General features: G+C 40.7%; 1 protein-coding gene and 1 long non-coding RNA gene across 4 annotated transcripts in view; one reads left to right on the forward strand and one right to left on the reverse strand.

The window, feature by feature from the left end:
- Positions 1–26,868, forward strand: part of LOC115355946 (uncharacterized) — a 172,250-nt gene that overhangs the window by 136,687 nt on the left and 8,695 nt on the right. The window lies entirely within an intron of this gene.
- Positions 8,720–26,868, reverse strand: part of sox6 (SRY-box transcription factor 6) — a 120,800-nt gene continuing 102,651 nt past the window's right edge. Inside the window, exons 11-14 of one of the 3 annotated variants that reach the window (XM_030046868.1) lie at positions 25,304–25,409; positions 17,125–17,358; positions 15,890–16,106; positions 8,720–14,377 (exon numbers count right to left, since the gene is read on the reverse strand). In XM_030046868.1, coding sequence (XP_029902728.1) covers positions 14,071–14,377; positions 15,890–16,106; positions 17,125–17,358; positions 25,304–25,409 — 864 coding nt within the window. In that variant the 3' untranslated portion in view covers positions 8,720–14,070. The remainder of the gene's footprint in view (positions 14,378–15,889; positions 16,107–17,124; positions 17,359–25,303; positions 25,410–26,868) is intronic. The other 2 variants (XM_030046876.1, XM_030046860.1) reach the window with 2 other exon arrangements.

Consider the following 26,868-nt stretch of genomic DNA (forward strand, 5'->3'; position numbering starts at 1 on the left):
TACCACTTTTACAATTGTAGCTGCTACAAGAATTGCTGCTAAACAAATTTCATTGTATTTTGTACAATGACAATAAAGCTTCTTTAACTGTTTTTTAACTTTATTTTACCACCACCCCCCAAAACAATGTTGAATATATTTTCCTACAAAAATTCAGTGTGTTATGTTATAAAGTGCCAGATGGGCTGAGATGGGAAGATGAGATGCATTATCTTCTTTTAACATAGATACAGACAGAATTCTTGCATTTTCACTATAATGACTTATTATACATACAATTTTACAGTCAATCAATCAAGGAAAGTAAAAGGTAGAGATTTCTAAGGTACAAGTTCATGTAAAGCACTTCCCCTGTATAAAGCATCTATTCATGTCTCTTGAGCAAATATGTGAAAGGTTCAGGAATGGCATAATAGGATAAAATTGGAGATGTGCAGGTAAAAAAAAAAAATAGAAATAGAACAGATGACGTAAAGTAGACAAGTATGTTGTTACACTTTGTTGCCCGCCTCTTTGCCTGTCAGAATCACTTCAAGGAAGACAATGGACACAAATGAGCACCCCCCTGTAGGGTCCCTGCTCCACTGCTCCCTCCCATCCCACCCCTTATCACTTTGCCACATGTTGTACAAATGCTATTTTGAAATCTGATCACTTCTCTTCATTTCATAGCATAAGATTACCAAAACTAGTGTCATATCATTTCATATTGCTATAAAAAATTCCATATTGAATCCCACTCTTAATTGAAGTCCTGGAATTCAGCTGACACTGGAAATCAAGATATATCTTTAAGGGACAGTGAATTACAAAATTCCATCCAAATGCACTGAGTTGTTCTCAGTTGTCCTCGCCACTGTAACCATATGTAGGTCTGCTTGTTCCCGTCCCACTCCAAGTCTCCATCCTCTGGTACGTCCCCTGTTATTTGCTTCTCTCTCTGGGAGACTGAAACCAAAGTTGGTCCCTGCTGGACCGTAGCAGCACCGGCGGCAGCAGCACCCAGTGGGTTTCCTCAGATGACGCCAGGTTCATGTGCAAACCATATGTTTGTAAATGACGGAGAAGATGCCCACATCTGTCCCTGCAACATGTTCAGAAATACAAAGGTTGTGGGCAAATAGATTCTGTTATCCTATTATTAGTATTATTATTATTGCTACACAAACATGCTATACAACATAATAACTATTATTGTGTTATGAAATGTTATATTTGGTGTTCAGTGGCAAATAATAATTTCAAATAATAATAAAAAAAATATGATCAAACATGCACAGTACACTAAAAAAGGACCCGTTTCCATTACAAATGTGGTGACAGATTCCAGGTAGAAATCCTAAGCTGCTATAATAAAACAACCTCATGCTGCAGTGGCACTGCCATAAAAAGCTACACAAATCATATTCATTGAACTACACAAATTACAGATGTAGCTCAAAACCACTGAAAATGTGATGATGAATCCCTTTTTCTAACTTCTGGCTGATAATTCATCAGACTACATTGGCAAAGTATTGGGCTTGTGAAAAATGCATGAATTACTAATTAATGAGGCATTCTCGCAGCATTTACATATTCATAAAGGTGTGGTTGAGTAATTGACATATGCATGAGAGAGCTGAGTGATAGCTTTGCAATAGTAACACATATTCCAAGAAGAAACCTTTATTTTGTTTAATTCTTCAAAAAGCTGAGGGAGCCGAGATGCTTTTAAAAAACCATTACGCATTTATTCTTCCCCACAGAAATGCAGTCAAACGCTTTGGGAGATAAATACACTGAGGAGACGCAATGATGTGAAACAGTATGTAAAATTACATTTTCTGAAATATTGTCCCGCGTGGATTTTCAAAAGTTCATTTAACAAGCCAGCGTCACCAACAACCGTGCTCAGAAAATCTGATTGATTTACATGAAAGAAGACAGAAATATATTGGCAATATAATCACATTTGAGTAAAGAAACATGCAGAATACTCTACAAAAACTGTGTGTACTGTGTCTATTTGTGTGTTTGTGTGCTACTGAAATGCCACCAAACTCACACATTGCATCTTAAGGCCACAGTCTGCAGCAGCCTACTGTGCAGCAAGAGCAGGACCCGAGGATTCAGCTCCCTGTTGACACATTGTTATGTCCTCACTCGCTAAATTTCCGTGGTTTCACATTGTAATTCGAAAATTATTTCCTATACTTAAAATAATCATGGTCAAGGTTTAATAATAATCATTATTGACACCTCTCTGAGCATAGCTGAAATCAGCCAATGGCCGTGCCATGATGTCAGCCTTTTGGAGACCAACCCTTTTTAATGAAGCAGGTTCCAAGATGGTTTGGCTGCAGTCAAAGTCTGTCCCTCTTCTGAAAGCGCCTCTGTATTGTTTCAACCTTCTCACAAGGGCTTTGTGAAAGCTGTCCCAAATATGGGTCAAAAAAGCACAAATAACATTCAGATGGTTCCTAGGCTTTCCTCACAGCTATGCACCAAAGAATGACAAGTCCAACAAAACCATGTCGAGTTTTTCACCCTGTCCCATTGTCTTTCCACATTAACTCCAAGCTGGGCCTTTTCAGCCAGGCCAGAGTTGTGTCAGGCCCACTCGGACACAGCCCAGCTCGAGCAGCAGGCTTGGCCTCTGCAGAACACCATGCAGAGTCTGATCCACTCCTTTATTTCATTACAGAAAATTGGCTCTTGGATACATTGCAGAGAGTGACTGAAGGAGGAGAACAGAAAGTAACAAGTAAAAATGGCTTAGTGGCCAAGTGGGCGCATTCATTTCAAAGTCAAATCCTTTGTGCCCTTGACTATTGTTTTGGTAGAGGACAGGAGGGAGAAAGTTATGTTTTTCAAACACATGAACTCCAATTTTATATTGGCTGTTCATCAAAAGAGCCAGGCAAGGACCGCGGCACATAACTGAGGCTAGGACATTGTTAAGTTTATATTAATGTTACGTAAAGAGCAGCAAAGAAAAATCATTTCATAACAGGGAAGCCAAACAATAATACATATATATATATATGATAATGCCACTTGTTTCCAATGCCAATTCACATATTTTGAGAATTTTCAATTGTGATTTTTCATGACACTAGTGGGCTGATCTGCATTATTCTGCCTTGTCTCGACATATTTATACTTGTTCCCAGAAGGAGTCTTGAAACAAGTGAAACAGCACTGGAAACAAGTGGGATTATCTCATCCTGCGGGCAGATTCTTTCCACTTGTTTTAAGAAAAGCAAGATTTTAAGACAGACTATGAGGCTTATTAAGATGGAGATTTTTTGCCACGTGGTGGGACTGGAACAACTGGGAAAGTCAGTGTACATTTCTTCATTTTACTGAAATAAAACAGTTACAGAATTCCACTAAGGAACCAGTACATTACAAGAGAAGAATTACAATTTGAAACAATGTGGAAGCAACAGAGAAGCAAAGACAAATGAGAGAGCTCAGTGAAGGCGCAGTAATGCCCATCACAAGAAGGATGGCATTTCAGGATGCTTAAGTTTGAGTTTAACCTTGCAGGACTTTTGGAAGGCACTTCTGAGCATCAGGCGCAGGGTTTTGGCAGCTGCACAGGGAGCCTGGTGGGTCAGCCCTTCTCTGGGAGCTGCTACTCCACGCTAATCTATTTTAAACCATCTGTGAAATTAGCAAGATTTCTTAAGTCCTTCACCTCCAAGGATTAAAACATAGCTAAGGTGCTGGGCTGTTCTTACATATGTATACATGTTTGATGACTCCTGAGATGAAAACCAATCCAAAGTTATTCTCTTTCACCCGTGCTACAGTACATATCTCAGTTGATGTTGCTAATATTAACTGTTACATTAGATTTCACTCAGTAACTTCATGCAACTTTGGTATAGTTAATTTGCAATCAACAATTAAACATTCTCCCTGCTTGTAGATGCATGTTGACAGGTACTCTCTGTTTTCAGCTGAAATGCTTATATAAATTAACATGGCGTCCATTAAAAGCCCTTACGTAGACAGGTGTTACAAGTGCCGACATAACACCAGGGAGACGGGGCCTAAGCTGTTTTTAGAGAGCAATAGCCAGGCATCGCAGCCCCTCTGCCAAAGCCAGTACAATGAAGTCATGAGTCAAGCCTAATGAGAAAATCAGATAAATAGCAGCTGTTCTTGTGGTACCGGTGCTCTATGACAGATTCACTGCGCGCAACGGCAGCAGCATTGAGCAGATCCAAATGAGTAAAATATTGTTCCAGGCGCCCTCGCTGCTCCTCTTCCCTCCAGTGTTTAGTCATCAGAGCTGTGAAATAGCAGCCCTGCCGCTCCACGACAGCATCGCAGTATTAATTATTATCCGCTGTTCAAACATACACATCTTTGTACCACAGTGACAGTTCATCCAAACAGGTCACTTACAAACAGCAGTATTACTCTCCGTAGCTCACCAGACCCCCCAATTACACCCCCCACCCCCACCCCCACCCCTTCCCCCCTGCCCGTCCGTTCGCTCCTCCAGCACCCACAGAAATCTATGGGGATAATACAGATAAAAAAATGGTTCAAAGAAAATGAAAATTATCGTCTCGCACTCAAGATTAAAATGTCACCAGCTCAGCTACGTTCCAATGTAGTATACCAACCCCTTCCCCTCTCAACACACACACACGCACACACACAAAATAATGTAAAGACAAATTCACACAAAGCACAGGCCCTTTCTCCTTCATATTGGTTGTCATGCAGGCATGGAAAATTACTCTGAGATTTATTGTGTGGAGGTATATGTCTAATTTTCCATCTACCGCTGGGTGCTTCTGCTGGAGAGAGAGAGAGCGAGCGAGAGAGAGAGAGATGGAGAGAGAGAGCTTACACAGACGTCCTATTATGGACACCGCAGTTAAACTGTAGCTTTTCGTGTGCTCCAGGGAAGGCGGCATAAAGTGCAATGGCAAAACACAAAAAAAGTGATTGATGAGGAGAACAAATGACACTCTTAAATTGTTTTCCCAAATGGTTAAAAATGACTTTTGTTCCAGAATTTCTCTCTCTCTCTCACTCTCTCTCTCTTTTCTATTCTTCTTCTTCTCCTTTTTGAAATTTAGTTTTCCATAATTACAGCTAACAGAGAGCTAGGAGGCAAGGAAAGCAGTCAAGGCTGTGTCGACACAACTTCAACATTCATTTGAAATCTGTAAGGCTTTTCGTGAGCAAAACAGACATTATTTCAAAAGCATGCAGGGTGTGGCACTGAGAGTAATTATGATGATAATGAGCAATAGATGGCAGCAATCCAGAGAAGAATGATTAACATAGTCTGGGCTTATAACTCTGACTGACCTCTGGCTCTGGCACACACACCTGACTCACCGGGCACACACACACTGAGCCCCGACCTCTGAATGTATGCGTTCAGCAGGTCAAGGATCCCCAGGACACTCGCACGGCCTGATTGTTCTTAAAGCCAAACCACACCGCAGCTGGAACGCGCCTGGCATCGCCATCAGGCGGCGCCGCCCCTTTGAAGCAGGAGCTGCCGACCCGCCCCTGTTGTCTTACAGCTGATGGCAGTGTCACGGGTGTCAGGTTGTGTCACATTTGGCTATAGATTCAATTTATTCAATTCAATTATAGGTTCATTGGCTGGAATCTGTAACTCTAGCGCTCTACCACCATAAAGTTTTTTTCCCTTTTCATTCTTTTTTTCTTCTTCTTCTCCTTCTTCTGTGACATGTCACCTATCCATGAGCAGTGTGTCATCGTGGACACATCACATCGTCTTGTTTCCTATTAAATCCCCAATCTGTCATCACAATTCTGCGAGCTGCACGTATCCCATCATATGCCGTAGTTTCACAGATTTTTACAAACCCAAATTAAAATTAGACTTTAAATTAGGCAAATCTAAAAGTGCAAGTTTTTAATTTGTGGCTTAAGCAAAAACACTTTAATTCCATTAACCTTTATCATTTCTTTTGTTTTGTTTGTAAAACAGAACTAGCCACCAGCGTGTTTTGCTGTTGTTTCCTTGCTATTCCTCCGAGCTCCACCGACGGCGCTCTTGCTCTGCTCTGTGGATTGCGGGCCTGAAATTCAGAGTCACTGTCTGATGATGAAGAGGGATTACTGTAATGTGGCTTATTGTTTTTACCCGTCAAGGCCTCCTAATATTGCATGTTGGATCTTTCTACCAACCACACTTGTCAGTATGTAGACAAATGATGCACTGTTTCCCCAGAGCCTACATGGGACAGAAACTATTACAAGGTATATCCAGATTGCAATAGCTTATTAGAAATTGAAACCATTCAAATAAAGCCATGATCAGTGTAAATAAAATAATACTAGTAACAAAATACAATAAAACACTAAATAATCTGACCACAATGGCTACAAGCTTTCCCTCTGGAATATGGATAAGATCTGTTGTGCACTGATATTCAGGTTCTCTGTAATCTCTGTATTGATGACCCATTAGCCATGAAGGCTCAGTTTATTTCTAAGGTAACTGTTAATAACATGGAAGTCTAGACATGGGACGTTTTTCAGTGGGTACCAAAATGTGTGCACTTTGACAGTCTTGATGACCGCTGTGGCAGTCCAGATGATGTCATGGTCCAGCCATCTCCAGTAGAGATGGACCGATTTATCAGCTGGCCAGTTAATCGGGCTGATATCTGCGCTCACAAGGCCGCTGCAGACAGCCTGTCAGTGTGGCTGCTGTGGCACGACGGTAGCGATCCACCTTATCTGCTGATGAATACTGTTGTTAGAGCCACTAAAAATGTATTTTTTATTCTTATGTTTTTTTGTTTACTAAGTTTAGTTTCTTGATTACCTGTGGACATTCATAAAGTTGAGTTTTTTTCAGTTCAAAAATACATGCACTGCAGACAGAGTGCAGATCTACTGAAGCAAACAGAGACAAATCAGTGTTAAATAAGTTTTAAGTTCAGCAATTATGTCGCATTTGTTATTATTAAATTGTTGTATTTTAGCAGATGCAAAAAAAAAAAAAAAAAAACATGACTTCAGCATTATGTATCGCCATTGGCTGCCCTGCTCTCTAAATATCGGCATCAACATCGGCTGTTGAAAATCCCACATCCGTCGAGCACTACTGTCAACATTTTGTAAGCATGAATCATATCCCCTGTCTCACATGGAGGCTACACTCAACTGATTACGCTCCAGTTTTCTGTCACATGGAGAAAACTCCATGCTGAACACAAGTGAAAAAACCTGCAGTTTTGCACCTTGTTTGTTGGCAAAGTTGCATACCCCATAATTAACAGCTCAAGAAACTTGAGTCACTCTTATGGAATTAAAATTGTTTTTACAAACGTGCAGACTTCCTCCACCAAAACACACCAGAGGGGGCAGTAGCAAGCCGTGTGAAATGCGTCCTTCTTTTTTATTTTTTAAGTAAGACATTATAATAATAGGATGTATGTCATTTTAAAAGTGGCTGCTAAAGAGCTGTAGAAAACCTCAAGTCCTACACTACAACTAATCCTCTGCCAATAAGCCAGGTGATATTAAATTACCGTTTTTTTGAATGGATTTCGGCATGCGGCTCTCTCCACACAAGAGAGAACTGAGTGAATACGGGCGAAAAGACATGAAAATAGGGAGTTGTGTCGCACGCCAACACCAACATGAAGGAACACAATGACAGAAGCCGCGTGTCTCTTTTTCGAACCAGCTCCAGCTCCACACATGATGCCGATTCTCGGATATTATGGTATGATGAAAGAAATTCTTCAGATTCTTCTGATTCTTTGAGTCCAGCACCATGGAGTGAAGTTTATTAAAAGTATAGACCCACTTACCATATAACTTACCTGTTGAGAAGTGGCCAGTTCCACTGTTCCACCTACACACCACAATTTAACGATGTAAGTCTCAGTGTCATTTTCTTCAGTTAATTATCGTTAGCCTGCAGGTACAGATCTAGCTGAATGTTAATCACTGGCAAATTTATCTGAAAGGGTTATTAAATCAATGCTTACTCAAATCTAATTTACCTTATTATTTCAATAAAGACAAGGTCAATATACTGACCTGTACATATATGAATAGCCAGCAATATAATGGCCCCACATAATCCATTTTTTATACTTCCTTCCTTTTATACTACATCGAAGTGTCAGGCTTTTTTGAGTTATTTAGGCATTTTAAGCATTGCCATGTGAAGTATCCAACTCATAATTGTCTCATTTAAGTTTACTCAGATACAAGTAAAAGTAATTTCCAGAAAACAAGATACTTAGTGGATATTTATTAATTCTACATTAAATTAATTCTACAGCAAATTAGCAGCCAGTAAAATGGCATTTTATCAAAATTAGTTAAAAAAAAGGCTCATTTCCCAAACTCTTTCTTTAGAATAAGTCAGAAGTTTAGCAAAATTTTCCTCACCACAGATTCCCATTCACACAAGCAAATTGCAGAAAGGCATCACAGAATTGGACCGAGAGAAATTTCTTGTGCTCAAGCCACACCTTCCAAGGTCAGCCTGTCACTTCGCTGTCTTTCTCAAAATGTTCATCTGTTTTTTCTTCTGTATCTGTATGGATATTCCAATTAATGCACAAGTGTGAGATGTGCAGCTGTTTGAGTGATGCGGCTGTGGCCTCTCTGATTTGTCGGACTGCACAAAAAAAAAAAAAACTAGTTGTTTGGAAATAATGTTATTAACGATAGGGTAAGCACACAGAAAGTAAACAGTCAAGTGTTAAAACAAAATGTCTCTTTAATTTGTAAGTGTCAACAGCAGTACAAAAGATGGAGTGATGGTGAGACGCGTTTTGTAACACAATTTCTTACTCTTTTACAGAAAAGGAGGAAATTCTTGAGGTAAATGAGCTTAAACAGGCAGTTATACAGCCCACTGTTGCCTTGTTACATCAATGGACCGAGTACATACAGAAAATGGTGTTACATTATAATATGCCTGAATGGATCCTGTGGGGATAATCTAAACATATGTACACATTTCTGAGGCGCCTAGTGCACCCAAATGTGTCACTCATTGGTTTGTTTTTATTTGATATAGTGTATTAATACTACCAAAGCAGAGGAGATCACTCTCCGTACACACCACTGTAAAATTATTTCACCTTAAGTTTACCTCACGTCAATACTGCACATGGAAACCAAAGACTTGCTGGTTTACACTTTGAAGCCAAGCAAAACGAAACGAAAACAAACAAACAAAAAAAATATTTTAGTAACATTTTTCTTTTTTTCATTTTAACAATAATACCCTTAGCAAATTATTGATCTTTTTGTACTGTATAAAGAAGAATGTGAACACAAATGTGATGGCAACCTTTTTTGTTTTTTGTTTTTTTTTTTTAAGTTGAATTAAAAACTTTACATTGGACTGTACAAGATATTATGATAAACTATTTACATATTCAGACATAAAACTTTTTTTTTTTTCAAAGCAGCAACAGACACTATGTATTTCATTTTTCTCTAATAACACCCAAACAATACTTGCCATGGGCCTAGGTACCTGCCAGGAAAAAACGATTTCTACGCAGAAAACTGTATCAGGCTGCCAGCAAAATTTTTCAAAACAGCAGCCCCAGTGATCGAGGAGCCACACACAGTGTTGTTTGAGAGACAAACAATTTTCTAAAAAGCAAAGTACCATAGACAACTATAAATGTTGCCCCTGAACAACAAATTGTACACTTCTGAACAGCAGCTAGCATGTCAGTCCAGCATGTCAGTGAATTGTGCTGATTAAATTAACACAGAGAACATTCCCACCATATACATCACAAAGTTCAGACAGAAAAAAAAAAAAAAATTAAGTTACAGTAAGTAATGTTGAAACAGCATCCAAGCTTTCGTCTTCAGTTGTTCAATCAAACCATTTGCTTGTCTAACAAGTGGATTAACAGAAAAAAATAAAAAATAAAAAGAGCTGTGAGGGCTACATTTGCAGATGGCTGGATAGTCATGAACATGTTCATTAAAAAATCAGCAACACAGAGAAAATGACCAGGAGAATACAGATTATAGAATAATGCACATGAAAGGCTGTGCATTTTTTTCCACATTAAAACTAATAAATATTTGCACGCTCCCACCTTTCAAAAATAATCCAACATCACTTGTGTTTTTCAACAAAAATGCTCATTCATATAATGTTCATTCGTATAATGTAAATGCAAGCCAAATGCATGCAGATTTATGTTCATTTTATACTGATTTCGGCTCCTCGGGAGGAATTTGCTGCATAAGAGCGCCGTAATAAAGACAAAACACAAGTGAGGATATACAGTATATCAGTCAGATTGTATCATGATTGGAAAACACAAGTTATTTTGTCGATTTTGTACATCAAGTGCTTGTTGTTTTAATTGAGTACCATATCTGCAGCGACTTTTCCTGTGGTAACAAAGTCGGATGGGTACAGCTTTCATTTTTGATTGGCTCTTTGAATTGTCCAGGGAGGAGGGGGGTTGAGGGGGGGATTATCAAAAACATAATCGAGTTGAGGTGCTTCTCTCGTTGTCAGGTCCAATACTGCTCTCTTTCAACGGGCAGAAAGAAAAAAATTCAGCATCTACATGAGGTACAGTGACTTGTCAGGCTTTAAAAACATGAATCCACATACACAAATGTAAAAAAAAAAAAAAGAAAAGAAAAAGAAAAGAAAAGAAAACAGCCAAATACATAACTTATACTTCACTAAGTACTCGTGAACAAAAATATAATTCTATTTCCTATGTTATATTTACAATAAAATCTAAATGAGATGGTGAATTTGTTGAATTTCTTTTTCTTTTCTTTTTTCGCTCCAATTCATCAAACGTGATTCCGTTTCTCTGATTGTCCGTCTGTTGTTTTTACTGACAATTTTAGAGCCAGCAGTGGCTAATAAATAGGATAAAATGGTGATACACACTCTACAGTTTCAAATACAATATACAATGCACTTCTGAAGTCCGGTGTTTCACGGCTAACCAGTTACTATGCAAGCCTGCTGTTGGATTTTCTGCTCACTCTCTTGTGCTGAGTCTCTCCCCTAGGCAGCCCTGAAGCTTAAACAAAGTGTTCATTCATCACATGTGTCTTTGCATAAATAAACAAAATAAGTAGACAGAAAAATGACTCAAATCTGGTAACTGTGAGTGCAAAACCCACGAGTCCAACTGGGGAATTTTGTTCATTCAGGGTTTTCCTCCTCATACAACAGCTTCACATTAGTCAGAATTGATAAAAATACAATTTTTATCCAGTGCTTATAACACTTACGAAACATTGTCTCCTCATGAGATATGAGTTCTTTGTTGTCATTTTTTTTCTTTCTTTTTTCTTTTTTTTTTTTTCTCTTTGCTATATAAGCACAGTCAAGTTTCAGTTCCATCAAGAGTCCTTTTTACTACCAGCCCATTGAATCGGTGTGGCGTGGTCATGAAAATATTTACAGTCACATACAAATCAATCTATCCACCAGCAAAACAGGAGTAACAGCTTAAAAATACCAGACAGGTTGACCTGGAGGGAAATCCGCAAGAGTTTGTTTGTGGGAGAGTATCCTTAAAACATGTGTTGTACCTCAAAACAATGAACAAAGTAGGAAAAGAAAAGAAATGAAGGAAAATATAATAAAACAGCAAGTATTAATGAGATGCGCGACAACTTATAATAGAAATGCTTCCAAAAGTAGAAACAATACAAGACAGCCTCTGAATGAGCATAGAAAATAAAGAGCACAGGAAAAAAAAAAGAGTACTAAAGAGCCATCTGTACCAATTAGAGCTGGGAGAGAAATGCAGTGACCAGCAGTGGGAATCCTGACCAGCAAAAGTCAGTGACCAGCCATTTCAGATCCTTCAAAAACCTCAGCGCTTCTTTATGAAATGGACAGGTTCAAGGGCAAGGGAGGAGAATTGCCGGACTCATGCATTAATAATGGTGTATTTCAGATGATATCCACTCGTCAGTCATTTTAATAATCCCCCACAGCTTGATGTACTTGTTCCATCTGCTCGCCAGCGCCTGGTGATTGGGGCTGGGGTGGGAGCCCTGTCGAGGCCTTACTTCTAGCACTTTGATGGAGAGCACAATGAGGGACACACACCCCGTTTTTATTGTTTCCCCATCCCTCCCTAGCGTTTTCTTCCTCTCTGAGCCAGATGGCGCCCCCTGGGTGCTGAGGTTGCCATGGGCCGGGGTCAGGGCAGGGCATGGTAGGGGAGGGGAGCTACTTAGACCTTCTGCACTGTAAAGAGGATCTGAATCTTGACATCAAGGCCTCCAGCACCGGAGGAGCTTTATCTAGCAGCGGTCTCCAGAAGGTCACCACTTGCCGTCTTTTTAGCCGATATTAGCTCAGAGAATTTGCTGCATATTATCATCTTATAAATTCAGGTGGTAAGTGCATTCCAAAAACTGCCTTCACACTGTCAGAAATAACAAAAGTCACGATAAGAGGAATAAGAGTTTACACGAGCGGGCGGATGCAGAGATCGATGTTCAGGATGATAAAGTGGCCTTTGTCGCGTGGAGATGAAAATATGTTTTATGTTCTGGATATTAAGTGATTATAGCCTTTCTCTCTGTATAGACATATCCTCATAAGCCGTCACTCCTCTTAAGACTACTGCAGTAATCAACTCATTGCATCAACCCTGTCACCATGGCTCTGCTTTAAGACTTCTTAGTGTCAATTTAAGATTTACAAATGTCTACAAAGAATTAAGATTGAAAAAAAAAAAAAAGAAAAAAGAAAGAAGAAGTTTTAAGAGCTAAGACTTTAAACTTGCCATCCAAATGGGGCTAAAGTGTTTAGCAGAATGTACTGTAGCTACACATTGAACAACATCAATTTGAGATTGTAATGCCCCCAAAGCTGCCTTTCGCTGCTGTTCCAATCCCTCAGATTGGAGGCCTTTGGCCCTTTAGCATTCTGGCCTGATTACAATCACTCTGATTAAGAACTTTGTGAGTCAGACTGGGCTGCAGAGCTGGGAATGAGTGGAGAATGCTACAGCGCTGTGTGTGTGTGTGTGTGTGTGTGTGTGTGTCTGTGTCTGCGTGTGTGGGGACCGGGCCGGTGTAGGGAAATGAAAGGGCTGGCTGTTGGTCATTGATGATCACTGCATTGAGCTCCCTGGAGAACAGCGAGTATCACACACTACCACCCAAAGACGCCGCATCACTTCCTGCACAGCGTGCTGCCTCCAAATTCCTGAGTTTCATTTGTTTATTCTGTCAGGGTAAAATTAAAGAAAGACTGGATGATGAAGCTGCATTAAGAGATCAAGAGATTGTCTAAGATTCATGTAGCCTCTCCCAAAAGACTTTAAAGTGTAAGATTTTAGAGGAAAACTTGAAATGTTTGGCACTTCTGCACAAATTGTGCAGTTTGTATAATAATGCAAATAATAATAATAATAATAATAATAATAATAATAATTGGAGTGTGTGATTTTCCCTCTGTAAAATGATGGAATCACTCCATATGAATTTTGAGATATTTTGTTCTGGTAATATTTTAATTCAGATTAAAAACATTCACAAGCTGTTGGCTGGCACAGCATACCTGAGTGAGAATATTATTCCCATCTTGAACAGTTCTGTAATATATCAAAAATCATCTAACTGAAGAGAAAAAGGTAAATGACCGAAAGAATTATAGATTCATATCAAATATTCAATTTCAAGTTCCGTCTTTTGTTATAGGCAATAACCTAATTGTGTAAATGTTTGTGATCACAACGCAAAAACAAATAAACAATGAGATTTAAAAAATAATAATAATAATCATATAATCAAAAAAATTACCACAACCAAACTGCTTTACACACTTTAAGAAACACTTAAGACCAAATAGCTGTTGATTCTGGTGAAGCCACATCTGCATGCTGGCTCCTAAATGATATATCATTTTTAAGATTTTTTTTTTTCCACCTTTTAAACTTTTTTTTTTTTAATATACTTTTGTGGTGTCATTTTTTCCTTTTCTTTTGTTCTTTCCCTCCTTCAGATCAGACCAGCCCTCTGGGCTTCCTCCTGTATGAGTGTTGTGTGTATGCTTGTGCCTCTGTGATTGTGGAGGCCTCAGTTGGCGCTGACTGGCTCTTGCGTGTCGTTCTCACTGCTATAGTCTGATTTGGGCTCGTCCTCAAAGTCCTCGTACATGTCCATCTCGTCCTCGCCGTTCACCGGCTCGTTGTTGTTGGCCATGGCGCTGGGCTCTAGCTTCATGTTGTAGGTGCTCTGGATGACGGGGATGGAAGGCTCAGGGCTTGCGGAGGCACTTGAGCACTCTGATGTCATCTGAGGAGAGGGTGTGGTGGTCGCCATGGTGATGGCCCCAGGATAGACCACGCCGGCACTGGTGCTGATAGGGATCTGTGGCTGCTGCCTGAATGTGGGACACAGATGCAGAGAGAGACAAAGATTACTAATCAGGACTATTTATGTTTCTCTCTCATGACATACTTCTGGCACAAAACTTTCAAATATCACAAGAGGATTGCACATTTTGAACAAATGGAAAAAAAATACTAAGAATCTGCATGCTGCTCAGGGCAACGGCAGCAGTGATTTGGGTTCAGGCACTTAAACTGACGCTGTTTGGATTAAGGCGTCCCCACAGCGGGCTGTTCTAAGCCAGTAGCTCTGTGAAAATGATTTGGGGAAAGAGAGCTTCTCCTGACAGCTCCTGTTTTGACTTGTTCAGAAATGGTATCTAGTTTATTGGTGACATAAAGCCAATATGTGGCTCTCGTCTGGTGTTTCTGCAGGATGATTGATACTCCAGGCCCCACAGCTTACGACTGACAGGGGAACACCTGGAGAAGGTTTCTTCTCGCTGGCCACACACAGTAAATTAAGGAGTTAAGGTCCAGACTGCTGCCCTCCAGGTTTCTGTAAGGCTTTACTTATGGCTTATATTCAGTAATAATCTCTGCATTTCATGCTCAATTTGCAGATTGCCATTGTCTTGAATTAATAACTATTCTGTCCACGCTACTGTTGACATGCCTCACCACAAATACTCATGATCATGAGCCTAAAGTGTTTTTAATTTGATTCTGTATTTATTTATTTTTTTCCCCAGTGTTCAACATTCATCATCCAAAAATAAAACAACAAAAAAGATGCTCAATTTTAATTTTATCTGAGGTAATTATAATAATTATTATTATTATTTCAGGGAAAGAGGAGAACAAAGTGACAAAATTGCTACAAGGACTTCTTCATTGGTTTTGTTGTTTTTAAATACAAAAAAATAAGTAAAAGAAACAAATCAGTAAGCATACCTATGTGTACAATTAATGGATGTGCGGTTAAAATTATTTTTCAAAACCAGAAATGTTCTGCACTGCCTCAGTTATGAAATCCACTGTAGTGAACATGAAAAAAAAAAAATAAATAAAAATAAATAAATAAAGTGAAGAAGTTAACATACATTTTGTTTTCATTTCTACATGGGAGAATTATAAGAATAAATTTCAGGATAAAATTATGTGTAAGAATGAAATCAGTCGAGGGGATTGATGTGGATGTGGACATGCATTTGATTTTTCTTGTCACTGTACAAAACAACAACAACAACAAAAAAAAACAATATAACAATAGGGGTAAACTCAACACTCAGTCAAGTTTAGGGAGAAGCCTTCTCTGTAAAACATGTTATGGTTATTTATAAAACTGCTGCTACGGGGAAAAGATATAAGGGGACATAAAGCTACAGTATGGTGCAGAATTGCCGGTTAAATTGCAAGCTTCTGTGTGTGTGTGTGTGTGTGTGTGTGTGTGTGTGTGTGTGTGTGTGTGTGTGTGTGTGTGTGTGTGTGTGTGTGTGTGTGTGTGTGTGTGTGTGTGTGCATCTGTCATGTTTATGCTGCTCTTTCTGTTGTTGTCACCATACCCCACAGTGAAGAACTGCCTCATCTCTTGTCGTCGGGAGCGCATCATCTGCTTGTACTCTCCGATGCGTAGCTTCTTCCCGTCGATGATGCAGGTCCTCTTAGGCCGAGGCTTGTACTTGTAGTTGGGGTATTTCTCTAGGTGGATCTTACTGAGACGGGCCTGCTCCTCGTAGTACGGCTGCTTCTCCTGGTTAGACATGCCCTTCCACCGAGAACCTGCGCAACACAGCGGACGCTCAGACTCTGTTTGAACACAGACGCTAGGAAAATCTCCACATGCCTGCTTGTGTTGTACTCACATGATCTAAGAAGAGACATGTGCACATGTTAGCGCCAAAGAAACAACGAGCCAGCGTAGTAAATACCGCTGGCTCTCTGGCGTGTTCTACAAGGTACTGTGTGACGGCACTTTAATAGCCCTGATGTATGGACTCTCAATGCTGAGGGGACGAGACCCATTTAGCCTCTGTCATTTTTCATGACAAACACTTACAGTGGTGATGTGCTGTAAATCCATCTGCATGCCGGGGTGGATTGATCCACAGTGGCCAATCAGAAAGAAACGGCAATAGTCTCCCCCCTTGCTTCCCCACCATCCCCACCCTAAGGAGCTGAGTACAGATGTTCACATTCGCACAGGTACTGCCCGCGCCAAGCTGGCATTAACAGCGAGCTATAAACTCATATCTTAGCTTACAAAATCAAGCACCTTCATCTGAGAAAGGAGGTTTGGTGAGCCATTAGGAAAATGTCAACCTCTTAAGGGGATCACCAGAAGGAAGACAGTCTTTTGCTTCGACAGCGTACCATGAATGACAGTCGCTTTCTTCTTGTCAACACGGAGCTTTCAACACTGCATATTTATCACAACAGCCATGCAGATCAGTACTTTTGTCCAGCTGAGAGGCGACTTGTGGCACATATGGAAGATGTTAAATTCCATAAACTGAAGGATATCGCTGGGTGCATGGAAAAGTACTTCTATTAATGTAGACACAATCATGTAAGTTCAAACATCACTTAATTTCATGAACAGGAATAAGAAAAATATAACATCCAAGTGGGATGCCTGGAGCAGTGAAAGGAGAATGTTTCTAAAGCTTTCTTTTATGAAACGTAAGAGCGAGCTTTTTAAGGAGCTCCCCTCCTCCTCTCCTCAGTCACACTGCCCGAACTGAATGGCTCCCTGAAATAATAGCAGGAGCGGCGTGAGGTCTGAATCAGAAGGTCTTACCCAAGATTTTGCTGATGTTGGAGTTGTGCATGTCAGGGAAGGCCTGGAGGATCTTGCGCCGCTCATCCTTGGCCCACACCATGAATGCGTTCATAGGCCTTTTGATGTGGGGCTCGTTGTTGTTCCTTCCTCGGGATTCCCTGTAGACTCGCGCCTCAGTAGTGCTGGCGCCTCCTGTTGGCCAACAATAATATGGTTGTGGTTTATCTGCAGAGCCATTGACTTCTTTGCTCCCTGGAAACACCAGAGCAGGAACAAGAAGAAAGAGCAAGGCAAGACATTAATTAAATGCCACCTTCCATGTTCTATGTCTCCCTCATCTTCTGTCATCACCACTGTCACTGGACGTTGCCCCAGATCAGTGGCAGGTTGCAGATCGTCCTACTGGGGCAAACTAACTGTTAACAAACTGCTAGTTTCTCCCTGTTAACTAACTAGAACAAACTGGCTTGACAGGCCCATATTATTCATGCTAAAAAAATAGATAGTATGTAAGTCAAAGGTGGAGCAGCACTTTTCAACTTCTAGTCAAGTCTGTGCAAAACCAAAAGAACACGACCTTGGACTTCAGTTTCGGTTAAATAGTTTGCAACTGTTCACACTTCTCTGCTCAGCCACATGCATTTCAATTTGACATTCACACTTTCTATGAAACATGAAAGAATGCCAGCATAAATAACAAATATGACACTTGAGGCAGTCTTTAAAAAAAAAAAAAAAAAAAAAAAAAAGAAAATTAAGGGAGAGAGACTCAAATTCTGCCAAATCTTAATAAAACATTCTTCCAAAGAACACATATATTCACAAATCAGTTCAGGCATACCCCTCCTCCTCCTTCACATACACACACACACACACACACACATACACGCTGGAAACCAGGCACACAGTTGAGATGAGAGTGTGCCGATTCTGCAAAGTGCTGTTTCTCAATCAGGCCATTCACAATCAGCATAAGAGAGTTTCTCTCTGTATTAAACTGTACATCAGACTGATAATGATTTCTGTTTGCATACGCATTTGCTTCCTTTTATATGTAAGATGTGAAAGAATTAAATAAAAGCAGTATGAATATTTAAACAAACAAAAACATGTTGATAAACAAGGCTTGAAAAATAAGACAAAAAAAGCTTTCCATATGCTACGATACATCTTTAATGATCTCAAATCTGGAAAAGAAAGCTTGGGATGACTCATGCATATTTCATCATCCACATGTGAAGCCTTCTCATTAGGCTATTCCACTAGCAGCCTTGGCACACGTTACCTGGGGTTTGATTTCTATTATTATTTCAGTTGATAAACAAAATCAAACTCTTAATGAGTAATGGAGGGCTGCGTTGCCGCAAGATTAATTCACTAGTCACAGAGCCCTCACAGCGGAGAAACTGCTGTCCCAAGGAGTTTGATGGAAAGTATGTATTCTCTGTGAAACTATTGCAGGGAAAAAGTGCAAAGTCCGTGTTCATGGTCTCACACAAATACTCATGTAGTGCTGAGGGGACACAGCCGCATCTTGACTAATAACAGATGAGGGTCTTGTTGGACGTGGTTGAGGTGTGTTTGTCCCAGCGCAAAGGCCCTCCAAATCAACTTACATTTTGTAACAGTCATGCTGACACATTTATGGATCCAGAGAAGGTTGCCTTTATCTACCCAGTGCAACTTGTTCACACGATCAAACTGCACCAGCCGCTGCCCACAGTCAGCCCTGGTCTTCCTGTCAGAGCTGTCGGGCCCTCTAGGCAGGTCAGGTTTTTTTTTTGTTTGTTTGTTTTTTTTTAAACCTGAGCAAATTCATTTGATTTCTTTGAAAAACATGGTGGAAAAGGCAATGAGCAAACTAGCTGAAAAAAGGAAAATAATAATAATAATAATAAGATATATTTTTTTAATTATAGTTATATTTTTAAATTAAAATTCCCCAAAACAAACAAACAAAAAACAACAGATAATTATCCAAAAACTTGACGTAACTTAACTTGCAATCTAAATTTATTAACAACAAAATGGTAAAAAAAAAAAAAAAAAAAAAAAAATCCCACCAAAAAATGAAAAAATAAAAAGAACTGAAGTGAATTATTTCTTGCCTAAGAGTCCCAAATGTCTAGGGACGGCACTGCTTATAGTTCTGGGAATCACAGCTGTGTAAAGAGAGCTACTGGTTCCTTTTTGCTTTCCTTACTTATTGTTCATACAATCGTCCTCCTCCAGATGCCTCATCTGCAAAATGCTTTAATTTGCTTAGTCTAGTGCTTTAAGAGCTCTATGCAAAGGCCTCTATACTGCTACGTACATGAACACAAGCACAAACGCACACACACACTAACATCAAACAAGCTCCCCTATACACACACAAATACCTGTACAAACATATGCACACAATCAAATATACACATACATTCATTTGTCTATAAAGTTGCAAGGTTTATCTTGTTTCTTCTTTTGTCTACTGTCTCTTGCCTGCAAGGACAAGCTGTTGGCTCCTGCCTACAGGCTCGCTATAGGCCCTAAAGCCATCATGAATTCAGAAATAATACACTACCTTTGCTGCCACCGAGCCGCACAGTACGTTAATTTCATTTAGCATGCACTCACTGTACAGGATGAATTGATTTCACTTTGTTTGGTTTTGACAACCATGTTTATTGTGCAATGAAATGTGGTGTGGCGGAGGGCTGACAGTATCCATCAACGCGGGGCAATCTGCTGACTGCCGGGGCCAGATGAAGGTATTCATTAGCTCAGGAGCACAGCGCTCACTCAGACACGACAGCCAGTGTCTGCACCCCGGGATCGCTTGCTGTAATTTACGATGCCTCCCGTGCCATTACTCTATCACTGACACTGATTCAGCAATTTATATACTGGTGTGCATGCATACGGGCAGAGGTGAGCTTCTTAAGGGGAGGGGGACAAAACAAGCGGCTGCCATCAGCCAGTGCCACATCCATAGTTAGCCAGGAAACCAGCCACTTGACTTAGCTCACTGGAGAGAAGCCGTGGTTATTTGCTTCACATGATGGCACACGGAAAAGTGTCATCCCCTTGTTTTTATATGCTCCAGCAAGCCATGGAAAGGAAGGAAAACAGTATTACATCACCTTAGCACAATTGTACCGAGGTATATACCACAGTCTCAGCACAGTATGGAGAGGAGTGGTGGTGGAGTCAGTCTGAGTTTTACCTGTGATCTGAGAGCATCTTCATGTCTGTGCTGTAACTTCTCTGAGCCACAGCTGAGGCTATGTCCATGGGTAAATTTGAAATTGCTTTTATTTTTTGGCCTTCCAGCTAAACTAAGCTGGCGTTTTCCAACTGTGAAACCAGGGCTTTTCAAAAACGTTTCTCAGAATGTTTGCATTTGAAAATGCCAGTCTGGCATACAATCTGATTTTTTTGGTTGAAACACCCACCTTGTAATGTTCTGTGTCTGTGGCAAACAAAGTCCTCACCATTCATAAACCACAGAAGTGATAACTGGCTGTGTAAAGCAGATGTTTCATGGGGGACTATTTTGTACTGCTGCTTTTAGGAAAACTAATGTGGACGACTTTATTATTTTGATGGAATACTGGTGTGAAGAAAGTTTGAAGTCTCTGAAAAGTTCATTTTCATATCGTAGTGGAATGAATGGAAACCAACGGCTGCACAAAAGGGAGGGAAAATTATACTGGTGTTCTAAAGTACAACTGACTGCTTGCTTTAGGAAAAGTAGCATAAATGTGAAGTTTGTACATTTTGTAGGTATTAGGCAAAGCACACAAAATCACAGGTATTGTAAGTATTTAAGCGCAGTGTGGATGGAACACCAAAACGATGTGTTCAAATTTACACTGCTTAGTGTGGACATGGCTTGAAGCAGTTGTATCCCAAATAATAAGATAATTGAGTTAATTGTTTATTGTACAGAATGTACGACTTAATCAGCAAGCTTCAGCAAATCTGCAGAAACAAACAACAAATGTTTTTGTTTTTCTATTCAAAACACATGACTCTGCTCTGACAATCTGTATATATGTGTATATATATATATATATATATATACACACACAGAACACCAATATACACCAATACACACACACACACACACATATATATATATATATATATATATATATATATATGTGTGTGTGTGTGTGTGTGTATATATATATATACACACACACACACACACATATATATATATATATATATATATATATATGTGTGTGTGTGTGTGTATATATATATATACATATATATATGTGTGTGTGTGTGTGTGTGTATATATATGTATATGTATTCTTTTTTCCAGCAGAGGCAGGCCATTTAGGAATCAGTTAGTTAGGTGTGTGATTGTGTAAATAAACACAGATGTTTAGCGGTGACAGGGGCAGGCCCCCTGGGTTGTAGCTGAGAAGGGGGGCGAACAGAGGGAGTGCTGTTTAATAGAATTTATTGTGATTCATGAGGCCCGCAGCTCAAGTGTGACAGAGCGATATGAGAATCCCCTTTTAATTTGTCTCTCCTGGAAACACTGCAGATGAGCGGCATGAATTACAGTGAGAAAGTGTGTGTATGTGTGTGAGCAGGGTAGGAAAAAAGGGTAAAGCGAGAGAGGAAATAGCAGTAAAGTGAATGAAGACAAAGCACAAAAAAGGGAAATAGAGAGACAGTGTAGTGCGGCTCAACAGCCTATCGCACCTGTGAGCTGCAGGCTCAGACTCGACCATGTACCAAGCCAGAGGGTAATGCTGCCCCAGCGATCCAACCAAACCGCCCCCCCCCCCCCACCCCCCTTTACTCATCTTTGTTCTGCGGGCAGACACATAATGTCACCCAGGAATCTACTCAAGAGGATGAGCTTCAGTGAGCAGGCAACAATCACGCAAACCTGCCAAGCCCTCCCTGTTGGGATCAAATCTAACACCTCTGACTGAAGGCATTTACTGCTGACAATAGAGCCTCTCCCTCAGAGCGGGATCAGGCTAGATTAATGTATACAGACAGACAGGACAGAGAGCTCAGTGCCCGATTCAAGCCCCGGCTCATAGTCTGCTAATTAAACCATTACAAATTACAAGTGATATAAGCCCTATTTTAACACGTCAGTTTGTTTTTTTTCTCTCCTGCCCCCCCACTTTGGATGATTTCAGTTGTGTGTATGTCTGTGTGTTCGTGTTTGTGCTCATGGGAGCATGGGAACTAACGCCTGACATGTTTCAACTTGCTGCTTATAGCTTTTACTTTTGTCTGCTCTGTCCCCTTTTGCATGCCTTTTGCCTTAAAGTGAAGTTTGACACACTCCTATTCACATCCCAGCATTGCACACACAACAGGAGATAAACACACACATGCACACACTGACGCAGATTGAAGTTTGTCCTATTGGGGGTGAAAATTTTAATTTGCCAACTTCAAAACAAAACATGCTTATTGATCATGTTGATCCATTCTGCTATTGTTTTTGCAACTTGATGCTCTGCATGCCTCAGAGCACCTTGTCTAAGCTTTAAACACAGCCTCTTCTGGGAAAAATCCTTGGCAATAAAAGCCAGGGCTTAATTCCCAGAGCTTCAGTGTGGAAGAAAAACAACAACACAAACCTTTACAAACAATCAGCTTGCATCAAACTTCATAACAGCTCTGAGCTATCAATGCAGAGAAATGCAATGTCAGTGATCTGCACAACGACAATACAGCAACTGCTGTTCTTCCTGTGCCATTCCATAAGGGCTATATTAGGGACACTTCTCTGGCTGAAGCCTCGTCTTTTCTCACTCTCTGGTTGATATTATCACAGTGTGCCTTTAGATTAATTCTGTTTCCTGCCTTCTTGCATCTCTCAACTCCCCCTTTGTTCTCTGTAGACCCTCAGTGATGGGGGTGGTTTAGACAAACACATAACCTCAGCGCCACACCAACTCCACGCTGCCATATGTGAATGAACAAAGGGGCCGGGCTGAGGCCTTTGTGGTATTTGTTAAATGTTTTTCATTTTGGAGCTTAGAAAGATCTAATGAATTTGTGGTGGGTTCATGCGTGTGGCTTGTGGCTTTTACAAAATGAAGGAAATTCGATCTATTTCCATTCCTCCCACTATTTTCCAATCGCCGTCGTTAGGATTTTGGCAGCTGTTAATTTGGTTGCTGCATGCTTTGCAAATATTAGTTTAAACAACCTAAAGCTTTCTGTGACCTGCAAGCGATGACAGAGGCCTGCTGTACACTGGGTCTGCTCAGTGTGACTGCTCTGTTCTGGAGGGAGAGCTGCTACACACCAAGGGGCTTTCACACCCTATCTAGGGGCTGTGAGGTACACCCAGTAATTTTCCTCTTCAGGAAACACCAAAGTATATGCAGTGCTTTCCAAGCTACTGAGGAATACTGTGTCAAAATACAGAGGCGATTCTAAATTCATTCCCATTCTCCTGTACCATCATGGCCCCATAAGATAATGAAAAGTGTGACTGCAGATATGAACTGTAGTAGTAGTTAAAGAGAGCTCCAATTACATAGATATCCCTCTATATATCACGGAGAAAAGCCTCAAAACACGGATCGCAAAAGTCAACATGTTCTCAGAAGTATAAACACTCTTTGTGGTTCACATCATAAAACCCTGCTTCACATCATTCATCCTGTATGTGTTTTCCTGTTGGCGGAGTTGAAAGAGACAGACAGATATATTTGTGGCGTAAGAAGAAGAAATGGTAACTGCATGTGTGAGTAATGTGTAGTGCCCTGGCTCCCAGCCATGCGTTTTCCCCCTGGGAAGGAGGACCTCTCCTCTCCACTAACCTCTGCCTGCTCCTAATCCATGGCCTACTGGGAACACTGATGTGAGGCGTCTGGCGCTAGCCTTTCCCTCGGCCCCGTGCGGGACTTAAAAGGACACAACTGCACTGGTGCGCGCCCTGCTTCTGTCCTGACTCCACAGTAGCCACAGAAGGAAGGTTCCCACTGGGACGCTGGGGGACTGGAAGCACATCTGCCCAAGGAGGCAGAGGGGTGGGACGGGTTCTGCCGCTTTGGCTGACATGGGAAACATGTCTGTGAAACCACTAAGTGCACCTCTAATTCTCATCTTCCAGATTGGGTGTGATGTGAAAACAGACATGAAAAAAAAAATCCAAATGTTTGTTAGTAAACAAAATTGATATAAAATCTATGTGAACCAGTTCTTCACAAACAATTCAGGCTAAAAACCTGGTGGGAAATGTTTCTACTGTGTTATCTAACGATAGGGAGGGCTTACATTGTCCTGAGAAATATCTATCCTTCTGCCTTGAGAGTCTTTCAGCCATCAAAGATGAGTCAGATCCATTTTCCTCTTTGCTCTAGCTCTGAAGTGCCATGGAAACTGACACAAATATTTATGTCTGACAAACACTGGTGCACTGAGGTGCTCCTTGCTGCTGTGCAGGAGACAGGGCCACAAAGGGAGATGACGCTCTCTCACACTGATGCTACCCGAATTTACACCCCTGTGCCCAGGACCTCAAACAAGCACAACTGCAACAGGAGCCAAGCTTGGAAAAAAGCCAGCTTTGTCCTCAAGCACCCTTGTCTTCTGCTCACCTACCTGTGAAAACCTTGGAGGCAAGGCCCATTTCAAACGGTATTCAACTGCTCACTACACTTAACACCTGCATGCACACACCAAAATGCTTCACTCCACCACCTAGACCAGACAATTCCAGGCAAGGCACTTCACTAAACAGGGCACACACTCACTGAAAAAAAATCTCCATCTTAAAAAGTTACTGCATCTCATTCAGTGTTAAAATCGGCTCGTGGAATGAGATACTACCACTTGTTCTTGTGTAGTTTTGCCTTTTTCAAGAGTTTTGAAGTACGGATAAGTTAAGACAAGGCAGATCAGCCCACCTGTATCAAGAAAATGACACTTTAAATAAAATGATAGTCACTGGAAGGACAGTGGGATTATGTAATCTCATAGTCCCTTTTTTGGCTTGTTTAAAGTAAAACAAAATTGTAAGACTCAATATGAGACTAAATGATTTGTGAAAGTGGAGATTTGCTGGACATTTGCTAACATGGCAGTAAACATGACATATAATCATCATCTGTATGGACATCATGTGGAAAGAAACGAAGGCAGAGCTTAGAAATGATGAGAAGAAGAATTAAATGGAATAGACCTTTCAAAAGGAAGAACCCAAGTATGGCCTTACCGTCAAGATCCTCTGGCCTGGTGAGGTCAATCACTCTATGGCCAATCTTTCCTTCCTCACCCAGCTTGCTGAGATGATGCCCGAGACTCTCGAAATGCGCCCTCTCCTATAGGAGAATAGAGTCGGTCAGGAACACGAATAAGCAGATATACACCTTTATACAGTAATAGAATTGTAAATATAACCCCATCAGGAATCTCTGAAATTTTGAAAAGAAAAAGTGTCTTTGATAAATGGAGGTTCTTTTGAAGAGCTGCTCTTTTGACATGAGCTAGATGTAGCTTTTTTCCTTTCTCATCTCTCTATTCAGTGGCCGCTATAATGGATGACAGGAGGTAGAGAGACAGTGAGGGCCAGGGATGCTGTAAATAGATTTACAGAGGGATACTTTGTGATCCCAAGCACACAATGGGGCCGTGGCCCTCTTTGCAGCGCTCAGATTTTCCTCTGTAATCTTCTCCTTACATCCTCCCTTCCAGTCTACAGCGCCCAGAGCTCAGCGCCCATCATTTATTCAGAGTTCATGCTTTGGAGAACACACCGTGTTTTCCCGTTTGTCATGTCGCTTTGTGCTCAGATTAAACTTGGCATCATGTTGTACTTGACGCACAATGAAACCCTGTCATTCACTGCTCTGTGACAATATTAAATGTCATGTCCGTGTGCATTTACAGAATAAAATAACAGCTTTCGGGGGGCCTCTGAATAGTTGCTACACATTACACTTAATGTATTATGCAAGGGGAGAGTGCCGACTGCTGCTGGCTCCATTGTTGAATGACCTAGTTCCTCAGTGAATACACACGGCATTAGCACAGGGCTGTCTTCCCCTCTAAAGACTCAAGTAGGAGATGGACACTTTGACTCTGCATGATACAAATAATCTCTCCCCCCTAGGTTTCGCTTGGACGACACTAAAAGCAGGCATGTTGCCGCCATTCAGAGGAAGGCATTTGTTTTACTCCCAGGGTGAGCGCTCAATCTCTGCCAAAGGTGCACTGTCTGCGCTGACCCCTCCTATTCCTCTTTCTTTTCTGAGCATGCCTATCACACGCAGTCTGAACAGATACTCAGGTGGAGTCCCGACACAATACTAACAGCTCCCCTGCCACACACACCGACACCAACACACACATTAATCTTTCAGCCCCTGTGTTCTCTGCACTGCCGTCACCATTTAATTTGTTTTCCACCCCCCCACCCCACACAACCCCCCACGTGGGAGTTCCTGTGTGTTTATCCTTTTTCTGATAGATGAAGATGGTAAAACATTAAATATACCAAAATACAGTGAAGCAAAAGATACATTATCTGCGCTGTTGTGTTTCATTCATGCAGCTGTTGCCGAAATAAATATAATCGCGTTGTGAACAATAGCTAATAGTAATTACAACACATTTTTGTGAAAATAAAAAATGAAAAAGAAATCATAATTAGGATATCTCTCTGTCTAAAATGTTTTTTTTTTCTTTCTTACATTCCTTTTTTTCTGGATGGTTGAAAAGGATGACAAGATGAAGGATGAGTATAGTTCAAGTCCATTTGAGGCCTTTCACAGTATTTTG

Source organism: Myripristis murdjan, chromosome 3, assembly GCF_902150065.1.
Source record: "Myripristis murdjan chromosome 3, fMyrMur1.1, whole genome shotgun sequence".
Classification (NCBI taxonomy): domain Eukaryota; kingdom Metazoa; phylum Chordata; class Actinopteri; order Holocentriformes; family Holocentridae; genus Myripristis; species Myripristis murdjan.